This window comes from Sinohyriopsis cumingii, chromosome 1 (assembly GCF_028554795.1).
Source record: "Sinohyriopsis cumingii isolate HCF-2022 chromosome 1, ASM2855479v2, whole genome shotgun sequence".
NCBI lineage: Eukaryota > Metazoa > Mollusca > Bivalvia > Unionida > Unionidae > Sinohyriopsis > Sinohyriopsis cumingii.
This window is the reverse complement of record NC_142961.1, coordinates 13,947,317-13,968,005: the sequence shown is the minus strand read 5'-3', so window position 1 is coordinate 13,968,005 and position 20,689 is coordinate 13,947,317. Positions and strand designations below refer to the sequence as shown.

The 20,689-nt window shown below is 38.4% G+C and overlaps 1 protein-coding gene across 1 annotated transcript; it reads left to right on the top strand.

The window, feature by feature from the left end:
• The first annotated feature begins 11,259 nt into the window (after nt 1-11,259).
• LOC149806439 (zygote arrest protein 1.L-like) lies at nt 11,260-19,990 on the top strand. Its single transcript, XM_089953340.1, has 2 exons — nt 11,260-11,417; nt 17,605-19,990. Exons 1-2 carry the CDS (start codon nt 11,331-11,333, stop codon nt 17,797-17,799), a joined length of 282 nt encoding a protein of 93 aa, XP_089809466.1. The 5' UTR covers nt 11,260-11,330; the 3' UTR covers nt 17,800-19,990.
• The last annotated feature ends 699 nt before the right edge of the window (nt 19,991-20,689 follow it).

Sequence of the window (20,689 nt, the reverse complement as noted above, 5' to 3'; positions counted from 1 at the left end):
GTGATATATCACTGAGAACACTACCAGGACAGGTAACGCCGTAGGATTCTTTACCAACAGAGTATCCTTTTCCTTTTTTTGGTGTTATACTCTTAACTTCCTTGTGGAATGCGTCGTAATCGGATTTACTACGATGTGGTAATGCATCTTTATGTTTACTTGCTAAATACACTATTCTTGCCCAGTCCTTTAACGACTTTATATTTTTCTCGTAACCGCTATTGATATGCTTCTTATCTCGTATGCTCTTAGCAAAATTGTTGGCAGCAAAATTAATTAATTCTTCCCTGTTGCTGAAGCCTCTAATTTGATCTATTGTGCTCTTCTTGAGTACAATACGGGGTATATTCCCTTCTTTTTCTTCCGGTATTTCTTCTTCTGGTGTTTCTTCGGGTATTTCTTCTTCTGGTTCTTTCGCAGTAGCACCTAGTTCTTCTTCGTCGGCCATTGTAACATAAGGTTCTTGTGGTTCGGTTATAGCGAGTGGTGGTGGCCTCCGTGTTGTAGCAGCCGCTATTTTCGCAGGGAGTGTTTCTAAAGACCTTTTTGTTTGTTCGGTCTCTGCCGCTATCTTTTCAAGCGCACCAAGAACGGGTACAGTTGCCGCCGTAACATCTTTGGTCGCTTTAGTTACCGGGGCAAACAGTTGTTCGCTTCCAACAGTAAAATCAGTTTGCATTTGTTGCCGCGTTTGAAGTTGTTCTCGGACCCTGTCTCGTAACGGTATGAACTTTTTAAGCGCTGCTAGTCGCTCTCTGGCTAGCCGAGTAGTAAGTGATTCGCCTACCATTATTGCAATTGCGAAGCAATTTCTATTTTCTCGCCGGAGTTTTCGTCTATAATCCTTCTAATGTTTTTGATTTTACTAGAAATCTCCCGGCGTCGTTCATAAACACGTCCGAGTTTTTTTCGTATTATTTCAACGGCAGTGAATAGTCCAATGAATGCATTTGCGTCATTGTGGTACAAGTTTTCATTAATCGTATGTTGCAATCGTTTTATAAAAAAGTACTCGCGGGCCAGGGTAAAACGCCCCCGTTTCGACTGTTCGTTAATAATCTCATAATCGGATAATATTTTTTCACTGTCGAGACCATCAGATAATTCAATTCCTTGATTTTTTAATTTTGAAATCTCAGTTAATATATTATTGATGTCTTCGATATTCATTATTCTTATAAAACATCTTGTTTTTAAATAAAAAAAATGAAACCCCGTGTATCAATTCCGAAGGTGTTCATATTTTGTTTTCTTCCGGAATGGACAATTTATTGTCAGCGCCGGTGGCCTTGTCAGCGCCTATGGCGCTGGTGACTTCGTATCTACATATGAAAATCGAATTCTATACCCGGTCTTTTTTGAGATTGCTGTTTGATATACTCGTTCTGCAACAAATCGTATTGAGGTGATACAAATGTCAAAATATTTTCCTGCTTCATTCATCGACTGAAATATTTTTTCCTCGTGAGTTGTTGTATCAAATGACCTTACGGGTTTTGCTTTCTTTGGGTATTTACCGGTTTGGCCTTTTTTACTATTTTCACTCTGAGAGACAGTTTGCAGGTTTGTAAGAGAATTATCAGTCTTATTACTATTAATATGATCAATCACAAGTCCATTCTCGATTAATCCGTGGAAACATTCATAGATGATTCTGTGACAGAGATATTTTTTCCCTCCAGCAGTAAACATCAAATACCCGTGATTATTTACGGTGCCAACTGGTTTCTTCAGTCTACGATTTCTAACAATGCCGTCGCGAGACGCCTCGTAATTGACGAGCACAGGATGCGGCTGAAATTCTTGGTCCATTTGTATAATAATACTACTTGTCTAATTTATTATTTGGTTTAATTATAAATCTTTCAACGTAGTCTTGAGGGGTTTTGATGACGAAGTCTGCGGTGGGGTCAATGACGGCGTTTTTAATTCGCTTGTCATAATAGCGTTTTAGTTCCCTGTATCGCTTTCCGCCACAATTAATACACAACTGCGATTTTCCTCTTACACCGACGTGACAAACCAAGCACGGGAGGGGGCCAAGAGAACCATTACGAACGCTTTGTAAATGATACCCGCAGAATTCACCTCTACATGATTTATTGCACGGGGTTGTCGACCCAATCATCAACCATTTGCAGTGATTCATTATACTATATTCTTTCATTTAAATACTTGTTTTAATTATATGGATGAGTTTGAGAGATTAGCACTAATTAAGCCCTGGAAAAATATTAAGTTCAATCTCGATAGAGTCCTCAAGGACACACCAAAAGCGTTAATAAACGATAAAACCCTGTTGAATAAAATACGCGATTGTATCAATGAATTCAAACGTGATGGTGCATCTCATAGTTGGTCAACATTTCGAATTGATGGTGTTGTTGATGCTACCATGAACGACAACCGCGCAGCAATGATAATATCACAACTTGACAGTAAAAGGTATTTCTTCAGAGTAAAATTCATTGTCCGGGTGGAATCAGGCGATTGGATCATACGTGATAAATTTGAACCAGTTTTCAGCGACAAGAAAACAGTCACTGTCAGCCGCGACTCCAAGCCGGGGTTGTTAACCGGAATTGACAGACCATACTATGAACGAGCGTATCCTGAAACAGCAGTTGTTTATGGAATATACCCGTTAAATAAGAAACCTGATATCGGAAAACTGAAACCGATGAAACAGTCAACGGGGATAAATTGTGTAGCAGAACGAATAATAGAGCATTTTACAAATGCATGTCGAGGAAACAAATTGACTGATTTACGACGTAGCAAAATCAACCAGTGGGAACTAACCGTAAAAGAGCGTGGAGCGACCATCAGCGACATAGCGAGATTAGAAACATCGCTGAGATTTCCAATAACCGTTACAACGATAACCGGTGAAGTATTACACGAATCAAAGTACAAATCAAAGGGAGCCCCAATCAAAATTATCGATCATAACGAACACGCATGGACGCCCGTGATCACAATATTTCCACGGAATAGAACAGTAAAGTATATACCCGAAGAATTCCTGGGAGAACAATTCTCCAAGGACGGTTTTCTCGCGGAGAGGAAACTATTTGATGCTATTGCCTACTTGTGTAAAAACGACCCTGTATCAGTGTGGTTACTTCGCAGCGCTGAAAACGATGCGGATACCTTTGATCAGTTTGTAAGGCCAAACGGTGAATTATATCGCACTGAAGCATTTCACAACAGGATGAAAAAAACCGCCATAGAATTTGAGGAGCATGATGAACAACTGCTAACAAATTGTTTTACGATTCCATCGGTTGTAGCTCATGTTGCAGCAAGGAAAAATGCGTGGAGACCAACGCGCAAGGAATTTCTACCGGATGTACAATCCAGTTGTTTGGAGTATTATCACGGTGGATTATGGAACACTGGATACAACCGCGACGCTATGATCTCGGTTGATATGGTTGCCTGTTATCCAGCGAGTTTTCTCGGGTATGGATCCGCCGCTGAGTATTTCAAACGATTTGGACACCCCAGACATGAAATGACTCGTGTTGCTATTAATGGACCACTGCCTGATTTTGATTTAACCGGATTCGCTCGCATAGTATCATTTGAATTCGCGGCAGGACTCCATCGCTGTTGCTATATTTGGATCGGTAGACACATGGCTGAAAAGAGATGGCTTCCAATAGCGCTGCTACGGTATATGATTGATTGTAGCATGCTTGTATCGTTGATTGTCAGTGACGCGATTATATCATACCGGGCGCAGACTGAAGTCTGGTTACCAGAACCAGAACGTCTAGATAGCATAATTGACGAGTCCAGAGCACACATTGATGCCGACGAGGAATATATCATCGAATGGTCCAAAAAGATATTCAACCAACGAAACTGCGAGGCAAAAGATCTCGGTAGAAGAATAATTGGTAAGTTCACACAAGGTGGAAGAAACTGCGACTACAAACGATATTGCTCACGGCTGATTATAGATGACGCAGAATATGATTTCGTAATCAAGGACGCAGTGGCAAAAAATAGATACGTGAACTGCAAAACAGCTTTCTTGTCCAATGGAACGAGGTTGGGTACAGTTGTTACCTACAGCGATGGAGACAGCCCAGCATACCCGCATTTGAGGGCGTCTATGCTGGGTTATGCCGCTATCAATTTATTCTCGATGATAAATAGATTCCCCGATACCGCGGTTAGAGTAGCAGTTGATTCGTTTTATATTGACGTAGCGTATAAGGAAAACGTAGCCGAGTTTACTAGTCCGGACGAGAGTTGGGGTACATGGAGAATTAAAAAAGAAATACGACGCGATTATTCCCCGTCAGCAGATGTCACCGTTGAGAACAACTACTTACGCGGTGATAAATTGTCAGAATGGTCTAATGCACCATCGTGTTCTGATCCAATTTGTAGACACAAGACGGTTTATTTAAGCGGCTGTGGCGGGTCAGGAAAGACGACTCGGGCAATTGAATTATTTCGAACGCGGGCAAGTATAATCGTGCTTACACCGACCCATAGACTAGCGCGAGAGATAAAACAACGAAATGTTGACGCCGTTACTTATCACAGCTTTTTTCGATACAGCGGCGGTGAGTGGACTCCTGATCGAATGGGTGAAAAATTTATTCCCGATATTATCATCTGGGATGAGATATGTACTGTTTCGTTAGACGTTTTACAAATGTTTCTTGAGTGGTTGCTGCGCGCGAATACAGCGGTGATCATGTGTGGCGACCATGGCCAACCACCACCATTTGTCGGCGAGGGTCCACATGATTGGTTGAGCGAGTTCGTGGACTATTATGAAGAAACCGATACTGATTACCGGGCACTTGATGAACAACTGCGCGGGGTTAAAAAATTAATCAGATTACAGCCGGATAGAATTCAATGTGAAATAATCCGCGAGGTGATTCCGGAAACGCCGTTAAATGAATTCTGGGAAACATGGAGACCAAACGATTTGATTGTAGCGAGTAGAAAGATAGTCAGAGACACACTTCAGCGGAAGTTGTTTACGTTGCATAAGGAAAAGTTTCCAACGCGTCCAGTGCCGTTATGTTATAGACCCGCGGACACACGGCGGCAGAACATTGAAGTTGAAATTCCAGCCCCGACAGCGTCGGGGGCAAAAAAACAAATTCTCGTGCTGAATGATATCGTGCTCGTTGATATCAGCGTCGTCGAGGACGCGCTACGTGCTGATAAATCCCCGTGGACGCTAGGATACGCAACAACAATACATTCCTCGCAGGGACTAACCATCACGGACACAATTGTTTGGATAGTTGATAATCGCATCGAATGGTCGAATCTAGTCTATCTTGCAGTGTCCAGAGTACGAAGGATAAATCAGCTTCGAAGAATTGTTATTGACGAAGCCACCGACGAAGCCGGCGACAAAGTCACCATCGATGCAAGCGTCATTGATAGAAAACTCTCGGGTTACCGCCAACAGGATAAAAAAAAACAGCGGCGTTTTGATATTGATGCCGAATTAATAATCTCGCTACGACAACAACAGAATAATCACTGCGCGAGTTGCAATTGTATAATGAGTTGGCGTTATTCGGATAAAGACACTCGCCAATTTACCGTGGATAGGATCGATAACAGTCTCGGTCATGTCAAAAACAATGTGAGGTTGACCTGTCTTGAGTGTAATAGACGCAACGGCGCTAGTTAAGACCACGCGGGGGTAATTGAGTATCGTTAGGTATCACTTGTAGTTGCTCGCGTGTAAATCCGCGCTGAGGAGCAGTTGAATCCAGTCTATAGATCGGTGGTCTACCAGTTGATCGTGTTATCGTTGATATGTTATGTGTGGTAACACTCCAAATAGGATCGGTAGCTCTTTTTTTACCGCCTTCAAGCTCTCCTGGTTCATATAGATATCTAACAGTGACATCGCCAAGAATCGGCTTAGAAACGCTATTTATTTTTAATTTTCCGGGTATATACTCGTATTTAATCGCGTCGCTGGGCTTCATGTTGATTACTCGGGTAATCTCGTTATTTAACGCTGCAATTACACCTGGCAACCTTTTAACCCATTCACGAGATCGTTTTTCTTGGATGAATTCCTTCGCGTATTGATATCCAAATAACCGTTCAGCGAGAGTCCGATTGAATCGTTCAACAATTGCCTGATCACGATGTAGCGCAGTATGACCTCGTCGTATCGCGACGCTATGATGTTTCAGCGTTGATAAAACAGCGCCGCGAAATTCACTACCGGGATCAACTTGTAATAGATTTGGCCAGCGCAGAGGGCCTCTTCGATAAATTCTTTCAAACGCAGCGGCTACTTCAGTTGCCGACTTTGTTTTTAACGGCTCCGCTTGTTTGTATCGACTCGCAACATCAACTACGGTTAGCGCGTATTTGTAACCGTTGTCATGCGGCAGAAATAATATATCAGCCTGATGAACTTCATTAGGTACGCTGACATCAAAGCGCGAGAAGTTGATTTGTTTAGGCGGTGGTAGATAGATTTGCCATATAGCCTGTTTGGATAACCAATTAGCCGCAGTGGTCTTTGTTACCTTTGCAGCGCTTGCAAGCTTACCAATTGCGGCCTTCCCCTTCCAGTATCCTCTCGGAGAATAATAGATGGATTCCATGTTGTTATTATAAACGCTATCGTTTTCAATTACCAGCGCGAGAAGCTCCGCTTCCAATCATTAATTTACCTTTCATAGCCGATTTTACCAACCATGAGGCCAATTTTTCTTTGACGGATTTATCAGGAATAGCATTTAATGCGTGAATTAATTTTACATCCGCGATATGACGCTGTTGCAGATCGCTACTTTTGTAAGCAACATCATGACCATGACACGCCTTATCGATAGCGTTTATTGGATACTCACCGGGTTTGGGCTGATTTTGATCATCGAGTCTAATATCTAATCGTGTTCCGGGGCCACAGTAGTTATATCCTGGGAGGTGTTTTTCTCCTGGATACTTTGCCCACGGTGTTCCGGGGAGTTTTGCCAATTTGGCTGCGATGTCACCTCCTCGCTTTTTTTTAAAACATCCCCGGGTTTAATAGAAATAAATCTAAATTTCTTTGTACCGCATTGTGCACACTTACCAGTAAGGGCCGATCTGTTATTTCTTGTTGTAGCGGTTGTCATATCATTTGTGCCAGTACGTACTCTACACTTCACACAATATAGATCCATAATTTATGTATAGAGATATGAATATAATTGATTTTTCGGCGACTAAAACAAGAGAACCAGTTAAGCATGTTGCAGCGTTACCAAACTCGATCCGGATGATTATCATCGGACCATCTGGATCCGGCAAGACGCAATTGTTACTCAATTTAATAATGAGATGGATGAAGTGGGATAAGTTGTATTTGGTTGCTCCTAGCGTAGATGATCAACGATGCTACGAGGTGTTGAAAGATTTCAACGAGAATGCATCAGCGATCGCTAAAAAAAATGTTATTGAGTTTATCACGGATATCAATGATGCACCGGGTATTGATGATATTGATGGCGACGTTAACAATCTAGTCGTGTACGATGATGTTATGTTAGACAATCAAAAAAACCCAGCTAGGATATTTTCCAGAGGCAGGCATAAAAACACTGACGTGATATATGTCACTCAACGATACACTCAGATTCCAAAAGTAATTAGAGACAACTGTAATATTCTTGCTGTGTTCAACGGCGTTGATACACACACGCTACGAAATATTTGGCAGACATGGTGCGGCGGTGACATGGACTTTAATGGTTTTCGAAACTTTTTTAGTCATGCTCAGTCGACCCCACATGGATTCGTAACGATAAATTTACATGATCCTCGGACACGATATCGTATCGGACTTGACCAAATATTCGGTTAGTTGTAAATAATTTTCATTGTAAATAACCACTTAGCAGCAGAGGGGGCGATGACATCGACGCGGTCGTCGATGTGCTTACCGGACGCTGACGACGCTGGGGATCGACGCGCAGAAGGTGTTAATTAAACCAAATGACGTTTGGACGATCCCCCAACGACGTCGTCGTTTTTTTTTTACCAGGCGCTGACGATACTAGATCGTTGAGTTGCAGAAAGTAATAATTAAGCAAAATAACGATTGGACAAAATGTCCGATTCGCCCCCCCTGCTGCTGAAGTGCACACTAATTGCGGGTTCTGAAACAGTTAGGTGCGTGCTTGATTCGGATTTTTAACGTACCTTTAACAATTTTTCAGTCATATCGCTACGATGTCTGCAATGTGGCAGTTTATAGTGATGTCTAGCACTGGGGCATCATGCCGCAGACATGTAGCATGATGTCCCACCCAGTCACATTATCCTGACACCAGCCCGACCAGTCCTAACACTGACCTCGTAATGCTGAGCGCCAGGCGAGGCAGCTGTTAGTACCATTTTTTAAGTCTTTGGTATGACTCGACCGGGGATCGAACCCACGACATCCCGCATCCGAGGCGGACGCTCTCACCACTAGGCCACCGGAGCGGTTGAAACAGTTAGGTTATAATCGGTTTAAATATACTCGTTCCCCCTTTACGAGAACGTTCAACAACAATCAGCACGATAATACCGATTAAGTGCACAATGTTTTATTCTGCTAAATTTAGAAAACTTACGAGGGCTCGTAAACTGGACAAGTTAAATCTAGAACGAGCAACCAAGAAAGATACATAATTCATGGAAAACAAAAACAACAACCCCTCCCCAACTCAAATAAAACAGTACATGGTAAAGCAGTATATGAAGTCGCTGATTCTGAGTCAACAATATTCATGGCAAAGTTTGACATAAATCTAAAATCATTCCTACGTTTGATTTATTTTAAGAAAATGTTTAAAAAAGCTGAAAACGAAATTTTCCTTGTCCACTGATGTCAGTTTGGCTTGTTAATAAAGCCCAAAGAAAATTTACCAAGTGTACGATATTCTCTTGATATTGTATACCGTTTTAGATGGTTGAAAAATAACAATAATAGAGGTATTTTTCTTCATCATAAAAGGGCAGTTGTTTTTACAATACATATCGACTGTGAGAAGCAGCTATAATGTATAAAGATAAAATTAAACACTGAATTGAACAATCGTTAATTGCACAAGCTACCAACATATTACACAAGGAAGCAGGAAAATGTTTCCCTAGAAACGGGCCTTTGCATAACACATATCATACATTTTTAGACGCAGCATTTGGAAAGTACAATGGTATATACAGGTAAATTTTGACATAGCTGTTTTCTCAAAATAAATGTGGGCTAGAAATATAAAATGGGAGAAAACACGATACTTTCAGGGAAATCTTCAAAGAGAGAACGCCTAATAAAAGATAATGGATACGATAACACCTACCATTCGTCTTCCATAGACATGACACTCAAGCGAACAAGGAAAAGAAACTCAATCTATTTGTTTATTTAACAAGTGATCAATCTGGAACCTATAATTTCCAAACTGGTCAACCAGTCAGAATATCAAAATATTTACATATTATATTTGCAAAAGTTTACTTAATTAATCTTACTGAGGTAGTATTCAGATAGAGAACTGAATGATTGAATGATAGGATAGAGAAGACAAGTCTTGCAAACAAGAGCTATACCTATACAACAAATAAGAAGACATACACCGACTTCAAAATATCTTAAACATCCAAGAAATAAAAGGTTAAAAGGAATGTTCTTGCTAAAGGTAAAAGTATATCATTATTATTCGCTTAAACTCGTGAGTCAGCCTTAAACATTCTTCTTTTAAAATAAATGATGTGCCGAAGATTAGCCTCTTCGATGGAAGCGAGTGGTGTCAAGTGGTGACATATGTCTGCTACTATTCTGGTGGGTCGAATTTAACCTGTTTTTGCAAGTAGAATTTGGTTTCTTGTGTAAATATGGTTTTCAGTTCAGAGATTTTCTGCTCTTTTCGTGGACTGGATTTAATCGGTTCTTTGCTTGAAGCGTTGGATTTCGTATTTATCATTCTGCTGGATAGATCAGACTAGCTGAGTTTTCTACTTCACATTCGGTATAGGTGGTCTCTTGCACAGACTTTGTAGCTTGGTCTTGACCTGTGGTCAAGTAATGTTAGTCTTGGGACAGAAATCATCCACCGTTGAAGACATTTCTGTAGTTGTCATTATTCTGGCAGAAAAATTATGGCAATGGAGTAGGGATGAAAGGATCATCTGGGATACACAAGAACGGAATTTTGATCGATGAAGACAAAGCAGCGAACGTCAGAATGCACATTTTTGTAGGGAATCGCAATAAACATTATTGTCAAAAGACATTACATTTATTGTGAGTCATGGTAAAAACAGAAAAGGTCTTGCTTAGATTATATATGTCTCTAGTAAAGAGCTAAACTGGATAATGGCTTGAGAACGCCTAATAAACAGATCAGAAGTGCTAGATCAGAAATTTTGCTTCGGTGCACTTAGTCGTTCCCGTTCAGAAAGGATCCACGCTGAGGGAAATGAATCGTCACTTTATTACAGACGAGCGAAACTGAATCTTCAAGTTATAAACTGTTTCTAATTCCATATAATCTCTCATACAGAGTATTTCTTAAGCCGAAATAACAAACATTGTACTCCCAAAACCCAAATTTCATTCCAACTTTTGACATATGTATTTGTCCTTTCCTAGAAACAACCAACAACTGTATTGGAAATACTGTAATATTCTAAGTTCCAAAAATTTTACCACCTTGGATATCATTACCCACCCACCCCAACAATATTTTATCTTTTCCGGTTCAAAAGATCCTCAACAAATCCTTTCGTTTTTAGGGTAAAATCAATGCGATTCAATCATCCTATCGTGGTAATAGAGCCATGCATGTAGACAATATAAGTTTTCTGGAGAATAAAGGTAGAAATGTTTTCTTGTAATGCAAAAACTACATCAGTACTTCTTTTAAAGATATTAAATATTTTGTAACATTCTCAACTAAATAAAAATAAAAATAAAATTTAAAATGTAAAAGGCAAAAGTTCATGAACAAAAACGAAAGATTCAAATATTAGTGTACTTCCATGGAAATTAGGTTCTCGGGGAAGACGACGAGAATACTACATCTTCGCAGACATACATATTAGACATGAAATACTGCATAAACACATGCTGTAATCAACAGTGACGTCAACTAGGAACAAGTATGTGAACCACATCAGAGATTATCGCATTGTTTCGTTGTTTATTCGTTTTTTTCATCGGCCAATCATAGTCAATTGATTGAGGAAGTATTAAAGTATGTGAGTCATTATATTTTGTGAAAATAGGAATATAATTTAATCAGATACCACACAACAGAATCCGAAGCAGACCAGGTAGTGGAGAAATGAGCTCAAAACGAATGTACGGCTTTTTTCAATGTAGCAAGTGCAACGCCAAATGGGAGAGTTCTCATGTTTACACCAAGGGATGCGTAAGTTATGTTTGTTACTTTGAAAAAAATACACACGAAATGTTAGAATAAAAATTCTTACCTCCTTTCCATTTCTTATACAATAATCACGGAGGATGGCTTCTCGCATTTACTCCCTCCCTCTTTCAGATAACAAATGAATTTAATAATTTAGTAACAGAGAGAGAGACAGAGAGAGAGAGACGCATACCTTCAGAAAGAAATAAAACTGAATCCTCATAAGGATGACAGATATGCACATTTTCCCCATACCAGCTTGACAAATATTTTCACATCGAAAACTCCGATTAAATGTGTCAAGTGGGGTCTACAAACCATAGTTTGCACCTAAGATCCCCTTTACAGGTCTAATACAAGATCATTTGGCAGAGCTTGTTCCCGTATAGAAATGAATTTCTGGTATGATTCTAATACCCAAGTTTTTATAAAATCCTTGCGAACAGATTTTCTGTCGTACATATCCATGCCAACACTGAATATGCTAAACAACTTCAATGATGTGCTCTCGAAATAACTTTGTTTCGGAGTACATGCCAAAATTCTGGACTTGCACCTAGTCAGGTTATCATAATTACCAAATGGCTGCTATTTATCAAATTTTGAGGGACACAGACACCTAATGGTCTGCATATATTCCCTGTGGTCGCTCTTGATATATCATTGCTGACCGGTTTCCTTCGTCACCATGTAAATCAAGAAAGATCATCTCACAGGACAGATGGAGGTGAGAGGGGGTGGAGAGGGATCAGGATAATACGCAACATTTCGCTTACCGTGTGGTTGCAAAAATATATTCTGTCACTATGGACACTTATATTTCGGTGAGTTGAAGTACAACCACCCTCGCCACCTGCCCGACTCCACTCTGTGTCCAACAACTAGGGTGTCTTCTTGATTAAACGTAAAAAACTGACAGATATAATAATAATAATAATAATAATAATGAGGACTTTGTATAGCGCCTAATCTTTAGAAGCTCTAAGTGCTTTACAACATTAGACAACACCTATAAGATAAAAAAACATATAATGATATGATTTCAAAAACAAACACCATGAAATTAGAAAACATTAAAATAAATATGCTGAGAATATTTAAGGTATGAAACATTATTAGGTCTTTAAGTTTGTTCTTGCAGTTGAAATAAGTGAGTTTTGAGAGCCCTCTTGAATTTGATCACTGTGTCTTTGTGTCTAAGTTCAGTGGGCAATTCATTCCACGTTGCTGGGCCCTGGTATGCAAAAGAACGTTGTCCATGTGACTTTGTTTTCATAGTGGGAATAATGAGTATACGATTGTCAGAAAAGGAGCGTAAGTATCTTGCTGGTGTGTACACATGGGTGAGGTCGGATAGGTATGTTGGACTAGAGTCCGACAGTGAAACGTATCACAGAGAACAAATTTTGTGTTTGATTCTGTATCGAATGGATGGCCAATGTAGGGTAGAGAGCAGCGGGGAGGTGTGCTCTGATCGTGGTACTCTAAGTATGATCCGAACAGTTGTCATCAAGTGTAACTACGGAGCTACTTATCTATCATCCTCTCTCTCTCTCTCTCTCTCTCTCTCATTTTTTTAACAGTCAGGGTATATTAAGCCACATACTAATCTGAATCACCTACAATTTCTATATTTTGCGCCTAGTTTCCTCTTTATAGGTCTAAATTGCACATAAAATTCGTTACAAGAAGACAGATTATCCATACAAAAATTTCATACGTTTCACTAGCAAGAAATGGAAACCCCAGCAAGACAATGAGAAGTTAATTTCATTGTCTGTAACATTCTCGAAGCCCAGCAAGAAACTGAAAAGTAAATGTCGTTGCCTGTAATATATCTTGAAATACTGCGCTAAGGTTTCAACTGTTCTTTATAATTCAAAATGCTGATTAGGATGATGGGAGGGGGAGGGGTTCGGCGGGAATCTCGCTCTGACAATAATTTCTCCCCTATAATAATAATAATAATAATAAAGAATCCAGACTTTATTGAGAGGAGTAATCTCAGTTACAAGAACTAATCAACCTTGAGGTCTTCTTGTATGTAGAGTATATACAGTACATAAAGAACACTGAAACAATTTTGTAACACTAAATAACTGAGTTACTGTGAAAGGAAACAATTTTCAAGTCCATAATACATGTACATGCATTTGTAAGTACATTACATCGATAAAATACCGATCTATATTGAAAATGCATGTGATCAAAATGTATGAGCAGAAAAGCGGGAGGTATTTGTATTAATTGTCACGATATATTTTTAATCCATCTTATTGATGGATATAATTAGTGATTTATTTTCTACAAATCAGGGGAAGATAGGTCAACTTACCCCATTACCACCACCAATTTAAACGAAAGTGAAAGTTAAACGAGTAAAATCTGTTCAACAAGGAATGTTATCGTTCCAAGTACTTACTTCATTTTATCGTATGGACTTTAGTATATGATTGGGATGTGAATTTATATGATGTTTGCAGTACATTGAGTATGTTTTATGATAAATTAGCCCCACTGTACCAGATGCCTTGCCCGCAGTTGCATCAGCGTTGTTATATATATAAATATGATCTGTGTAATATCAATGATGTGCGCGATTTTTGGCAACTTACCAGCTTTTTAGTTATATATAACTATAATAGATCACTTCTATTTAGACATGTGATTGCGAACTAAAATCAAGATTTACTTACCTCAGAAATGAAAGAGCTAAAAGCGTAAAAACCTACGCACCTCCGAAAATGAAGATTTTACAACAGAAATGCTCCAATATACATTGGCATTGTTACACTTTACATCTTGTTTTTAATGTCAGTGTCGGAACTAAATTTCGTCCTGTAAAAAGTGTTGTGAGGTTATCACTTAAAAAAGATTGTCTTTGGTGGCGGTGTAATAGTAATGTTATAAGGGTTTATTTTGTTTTTTAAAGACAGAGCGATCGTGCTAATTGTCCCTCCGTCATACTTTTTGTTCACTCTTTATCTTCAGTGCCATTTAAAATCAACAAATAAAACTTGGGACGCATACATATATAGCATAACATATTAGATATCCTAATTTTGTAGCCTGTTTGTGTCACGATGAATTGATTCATTGGCTCCATAGTAAGCGTGCTCGTCTCATGACCAGAATGGTTCGTGTTCAAATCCTAACCAAAAAAAATCAGGTTGGCTGACGTGGTGTGTCTCTGAGCAAAGCTCTCTATTTCAATTCCCTCGGCACGATATAGTTTTTAACGTGTTGATGTGCCGTTAAATGCCAATCGGTAATTCAACCTTACTTCAAGATCAAAACTGAGATGTCACCATTTCCTTGGAATGTTTTCCTTCGACCAGGTAACTCTATCATTGCTTTTGAGACTGGGATGAACCTGGGTATCACATCACATATTGTATATTCAGGGACAAGATGACATAACGAAATTACTTACAATTTTGAAGCCCATTCAAGTATACATCTGAAACTAGTATATATCACTACCAGGAAATTAGGTGAGCACGATATTCCAAACTAAAGTTTCATATAATGGTCAAAGATTTTCAACACATGGGGAGAAAGTTGGACATATAATCAGCGAATTTGCCTGTTTTGATGGTGTCATTGTTTTTGTTTTCATCTAGTAATAGTAGTAGTAATAGTAGTTGTTGTTGTTGTTGCAGTATTAGTACTTGTTGTTGTGATATGACCTGCGTTATCGTCAACACTAGTATTCACATAACGTTCGAAAGTTTTATACAAAGTTGTAAGAATCATCTGATGACACATACAATTTCAAGCTTTAACTAATTCGTTCCACTGAAATTCGCATGCCATGTTTGAAGGCCTACTATAATTAAATTCAGAATATTTTACTCGAAACGTTTCGAAAAATAAGTATTATCCACACTTAAATCTTGCTGAAATTAAAACAGAGAAAAACTAAATATTCTTTGAAAACACTTGATATATTTATACTAATATGAAAAGACGCACCATTGAATAAAAGTCATTGGAATTTGAACTAATGACGAGCGATGCAGTATGACTGCATATTCTAATCAAGCCAACAAGACAAGAAAAATTTATTTAAAAATACTTCTAAATTATAAGCTAATTTGCCTCTAAAGTTGCACAGGTTATGACTAAATTCTATCCGATACATCTTAGAACTAAAGTCCTTTACATTTCTACTAGTGATAATATGTTTGCGATTATTGAAGAGAGAGAGAGAGAAACCATTTGAGGAGGCCCTTAGTGGCTGAGTGCTCTAAAGCGCTCACCGTTACGGATCATTGCCATCTCACCTCTGTCTGCGTCGGTTCGAGTCTCGAGTTTGGCCAATGTTGGTATGTGAGAAAGGTTGCCAGTAGCTTCTCGTGGGTCGGTTGTTCATTCCGGGGTTTTCCGGGGTTCTTCCTCCACTATTTATACTGGCCGCCATGTATAGCCTATCTTGTGCAGAAAAAATGTGTTAAACCTTACAACAACAACAAGAGACATTTGACAGAATTTTCAATAATTATTATGCTCGTCTGATATCAAATACAACTGTCATCATAATTAATTTTTAAATTTTCTGAATGGATTGTTCCGGTTTAACTATTTTGACGCAGAGCATCTTTGTAACCAGGCGTTTCATGTATCCTAATGTGCTGATGCAAACAGCCAATAAAAGTGGTGTAGATCAGTATAATTAAAGCCGTCTTGACTTTGATTTTTCTTCTGTGATGAATTACGTGGTCAAGTCCTACATCAGTTTGTCGGGCGGGGGTGGGGGTGATGTGACTTGAGCGTGAGTAAGATTCAAAAATGTGGGAAAGTTGCTCAGTCACCCTCATTCACTCTTACAGGCCTGTCTGAATCCAGTGTCGATGCGTCTGGAGACAATTCTAGATGTAGTGGATGGTCATCGGGTATCATTGCACCTGAGTTTATGCCCTGCGCTGTGCTCTCAGCTATTGCCATTTGCCTTAACAGCGGGGAAGATAAGCTCGGTCGCCTAGTCCATCAGAAAGGACTTTCCAGATGGTGCGAGGTGTAAATGTCCACTCTTGGTCAACAGTCACATGCATTATCGTTTACTGTTACTTACGGTAGTAGGCAGAGCCTGACTTGATACAAGTCCTCAGGAACATCTATAATGGTGAGTGCACCACAAGTATGCGTGCATAGAAAAGATAATACAAATATGGACAAAACGCTTCAACAACATCTACAATCAACAATCATATATCAGTGAGGTGGTATTTATTGACTGCTCAAAGTGAAAATCAACATGCTGATCCTGCAGCGCTGACCGAAACAGAAAGCAATCGCCCTTTGGTCAAATGGCAAAGCATCTGGGAGCAGTTGCTATACCAGAACAAGTTTACAAGACTGGAGGCATTCCGAATTTGACTGAACTCTTCCAGTCAATGTACTATACCTCAGGAGCATGCGTATGAGGTACAATATATCATCAATTCCGGAACAAATGCCAGGAACATAGCTCAACATGTACACGACTTTCGTCGACCTGACAAAGACCTTTGACGACGTTAATCGTAGGAACTTCTGGAAGTTCATTGCAACATCTGGTTGCCCAAGAGGTCAGTTATTATATGATGGCATGCTTTCTCACGTTGTGGACAACGGTGAGATATCTGAACCGTTCCCAGTCATCAGTGTTGTCAAGCAAGGCTGTGTATTGACCCGAATCATCTTCAGTATGATGTGGTTACATGCCATCCTTGCATAGGAATTGATATGTATGACCCACATTTGTTCAGGGGTATGTGCGAGTGAGGGTGGTGTCATGATATATGGGACTTAGCCCCTCAGTTTTATTGAATAATTCTTAGAGATCTCCATTCTATATCAAATCTATACCAGTTGTCAGAGATAAGAAAAAACAAAAACGACACACAGACAAATCAGTAATAAACGGACCTCTCACTCTTCAAAAGTACAATGTTGCATTATTCACTAAAACTACTGCTTGTAATACGCATTCTACAAATATAAATACAAATGCACCTGACAGTACAAATGTGCATACGAAGCTGACACTGTTTCATGAGTCCAAACTTAGCCCTTATTACTAAGTCAGGGGGCTAACATTTAGGTGTATGAGCGTATGGATATGTGTTTTAAACAAGCATGATTCCATTGGTTAATTATTATTTTATTTTATTTTTCTGATGTTTGTTTCATATGTTATTATAAATAGGATTACTACAAACAAGAATGTAAAAGTTGCCGGATAGCAGTCATTCCCTACAAGGTAGAGCCCATCATATGCTCAAAGTGCGAACAACAAAAATGCATATGCACCGAGAAGCGCAATATTGATTTCAACAAACCTCACCGCAGTGACCTCTGTGAGAAATGCAAGAATGGGTCCGTGTGCGGCGGCGGATACTGATCAACAAACCTTCAACTCCCTCGACCGCACCACTCTGAACGCACCAAAATACGGGCAATTGGACAATGCAATAGGTGTTGTCTGTGTATGGACATGGTTGCAAAACAATAGCCAAAAATTACAAATTCAGATTGTTAATATGCTCTTAATTTATTAGTTAGTGATTAAATTTGAATACATTTACCACATAAATAAATGCAGATCTCTAATTTATATTTTTGTGATATGTGATTATATTTTCTTCCTTTTTAATTGTTATTCCAAATGTTGGTAAGGTAATGTTGCTAATGTAATGGTATTATTTCAATTTTCTTCGGAATGATTTCAATGATCGTTTTAAGTATAACGTGTTGTAGTTTTACATTTAATTCACAAATTATATTTGTTGTCTGGTTTGTCAGTTTGCTTTCTGTATCAAATGTTTGTAATTGCCATTGCAGATATTATATCGTATTTGTAATTACCATTACAGATGTTGCAGATGACACGGTGGTTTACAAGACATTTTATCTTATTTCAGAAATAAACGAATTGTTCTTGCATTTCCTGGTAATTGTTACATAAGAAAATACGTTCTTCTTTATGGAATATAGCAATAGTTCCTCTGCAATAAGACAAATTAAACAAATCAAGTTGTCGTTTTAACTGGCAGTTGTACAGTTTGTTACATAACCATTAGTAGATACGCGCTATATACTTATTAGAATACATATTTAATTTTCTGATGTATAAATTTGTATTAAACCTATATGGATATTATTTACTACTAACGTATTATCTTTGCCACTGAATTATTTTTAATGCACAAAATATTCCCGGTTCATACTGTGAAGAATCTAGGGTATGCGCAATTTGTGTTTGCTTTTCCATTTTGTAGATTTATTAGATTTTATTGAATAGTAGTTTGATTATGGGGAGTCGTCCGTGTTGGGAAAATATTTCTCAGCCCGAGTAATTAGCCAAACTTTATGGGCAAACGTCACAGTGCAGTGTTGATAAGAGTTCATGATGGCATGGTTTAGTTTCGTAGTGAATTTAGGTCAGGGTCTGATAAGAGTGCATGAGCCAAGTAATTCCTATTGATATCTAAAGATTTTTTTATTGATTCTTTATTTCTGTGTGAAATATTCGTAATAAGGATCGGATATTTTGTGCAATGAAATAATTGAAAAAGGATTATTCCATTATTTCGATACGCCTCTTATTTTTGGCATGATGGTAAATATCGTGGAGTGACACAGGTGAAGTCAGGTTCGAAATCATGGTTGGACTGACCCCAGTTATAGTAGGCAAATAGTTCCCTGTATTTGGTGTTTGAGTTATGATCTGTATATAGTATCTTAATCTAAGTACCAGCGCAGAGTTACGGAAATCTAACAAGGATAACCATGCGGTTGTGAGGTTGCCATGCAGTGGTGAAGTTGTAATGCAGATATGAAGTTGGCTAATTACTCGGGTTGAGAAATATTTTTCCAACATCGATTTCTCATAATCAAACAAGTAATCACTAAAATGTAATAAAGCTATAAAAAAGGAAACGTAAATACAAATGGCTCATACACTAGATTTATTATTATATTATTTTAATTAGACATATAGTACGCACATATGACAAACAAATTTGCAACTCATTTGCTATTTACTTTGCTGAATGAAATGGTGCCATGTTACAAATAAATGTTTATGAATAATTTTGAGACAGAATTAAGTACTCCCACTGCATTGCAAACCTCATTATATCCGTGTTCGCTTCATTTGCATACCAAGAGCAAAGTTTATTTTAATCGCTGTTAGTTTCTTTGTTTGTGAATTTTTAAATATTATTATTATTATTATTAATAATTTGCAATCTTACAGTTGTATTAACAATTTTGATTGACTGTAGTGACTAAAAAATCTTCGTACAGTACTTATTTTTGGAAAATAACCCCAAACAGTTTGATGAAGGGTCTTCTGTAGCCTAACTGTAGGGGTAGGCTTTGCACCGTTCCGGCTCATTTCAGGCACTGTGTTCGCATATAAAGTTTTGCTCACTGCATTCTTTGATTTTATGATAGCACTTGAATTAATGGATTTTCCGATATAAATAATTTTGATAATTCAATTGAATAACTAATGAAAATATATACTTTTCACTGCGCGTAATACACATACATATTAAGACCAATAAATCTGATTCTCTGTTTTGTTACTTTGTTACTTAGTTTAATGATACAAATGGAAACTGGTTAAAATTATACCGCATGCATTTTTCTTCTTCTTCTTCAAGTTTCTGTCGTTATTTAAATGCTTCTTGTCTTGAATTTGAAACGAGAATTATTTTACAACTGTTTTCCATACGAATATACAACAGGATACAGAAGGTTACCGGCAATCAGCTGCCATTAGTCAGCTGGATACCGTAAGAAATCTGCTCCTTCAATATGTTATATAATGAACAGAAATGACCACAAAATTTGTCATGGTTATTCTTGAAAAGAAACGATGTCGGCCAGTCAGTACGTCGAAATTTGATTGCAAATCATTGGTTGATCAAGACATTTCACCATAAGCTTTACTTAACTATGCTGGATATATCTCAATGTAGCTTCCACAGCCTTATGAAATAATTATTAATCAAGGTAAGATCTGAAAAAAAGATTATTGTTTAAGACAAAATACTCTCATTTTAACCAAATAATTTTGGAAGTCAAAATGGATTTATGTTGCTTTAACAACACTAAGTGTTGTAAAGCTGGTAGCAAATTACAGAATGAATAAGGCTGTAAAAAAATTCTAAGTGCTCGTCCCAGGGAATTGCATGAGACCCTGGAACCTGTCACCATTTTGCTGAGCCCAGTACACTTATCCAAACTACATTACTTGTCCCTGTCATCACATTGCTCAACAC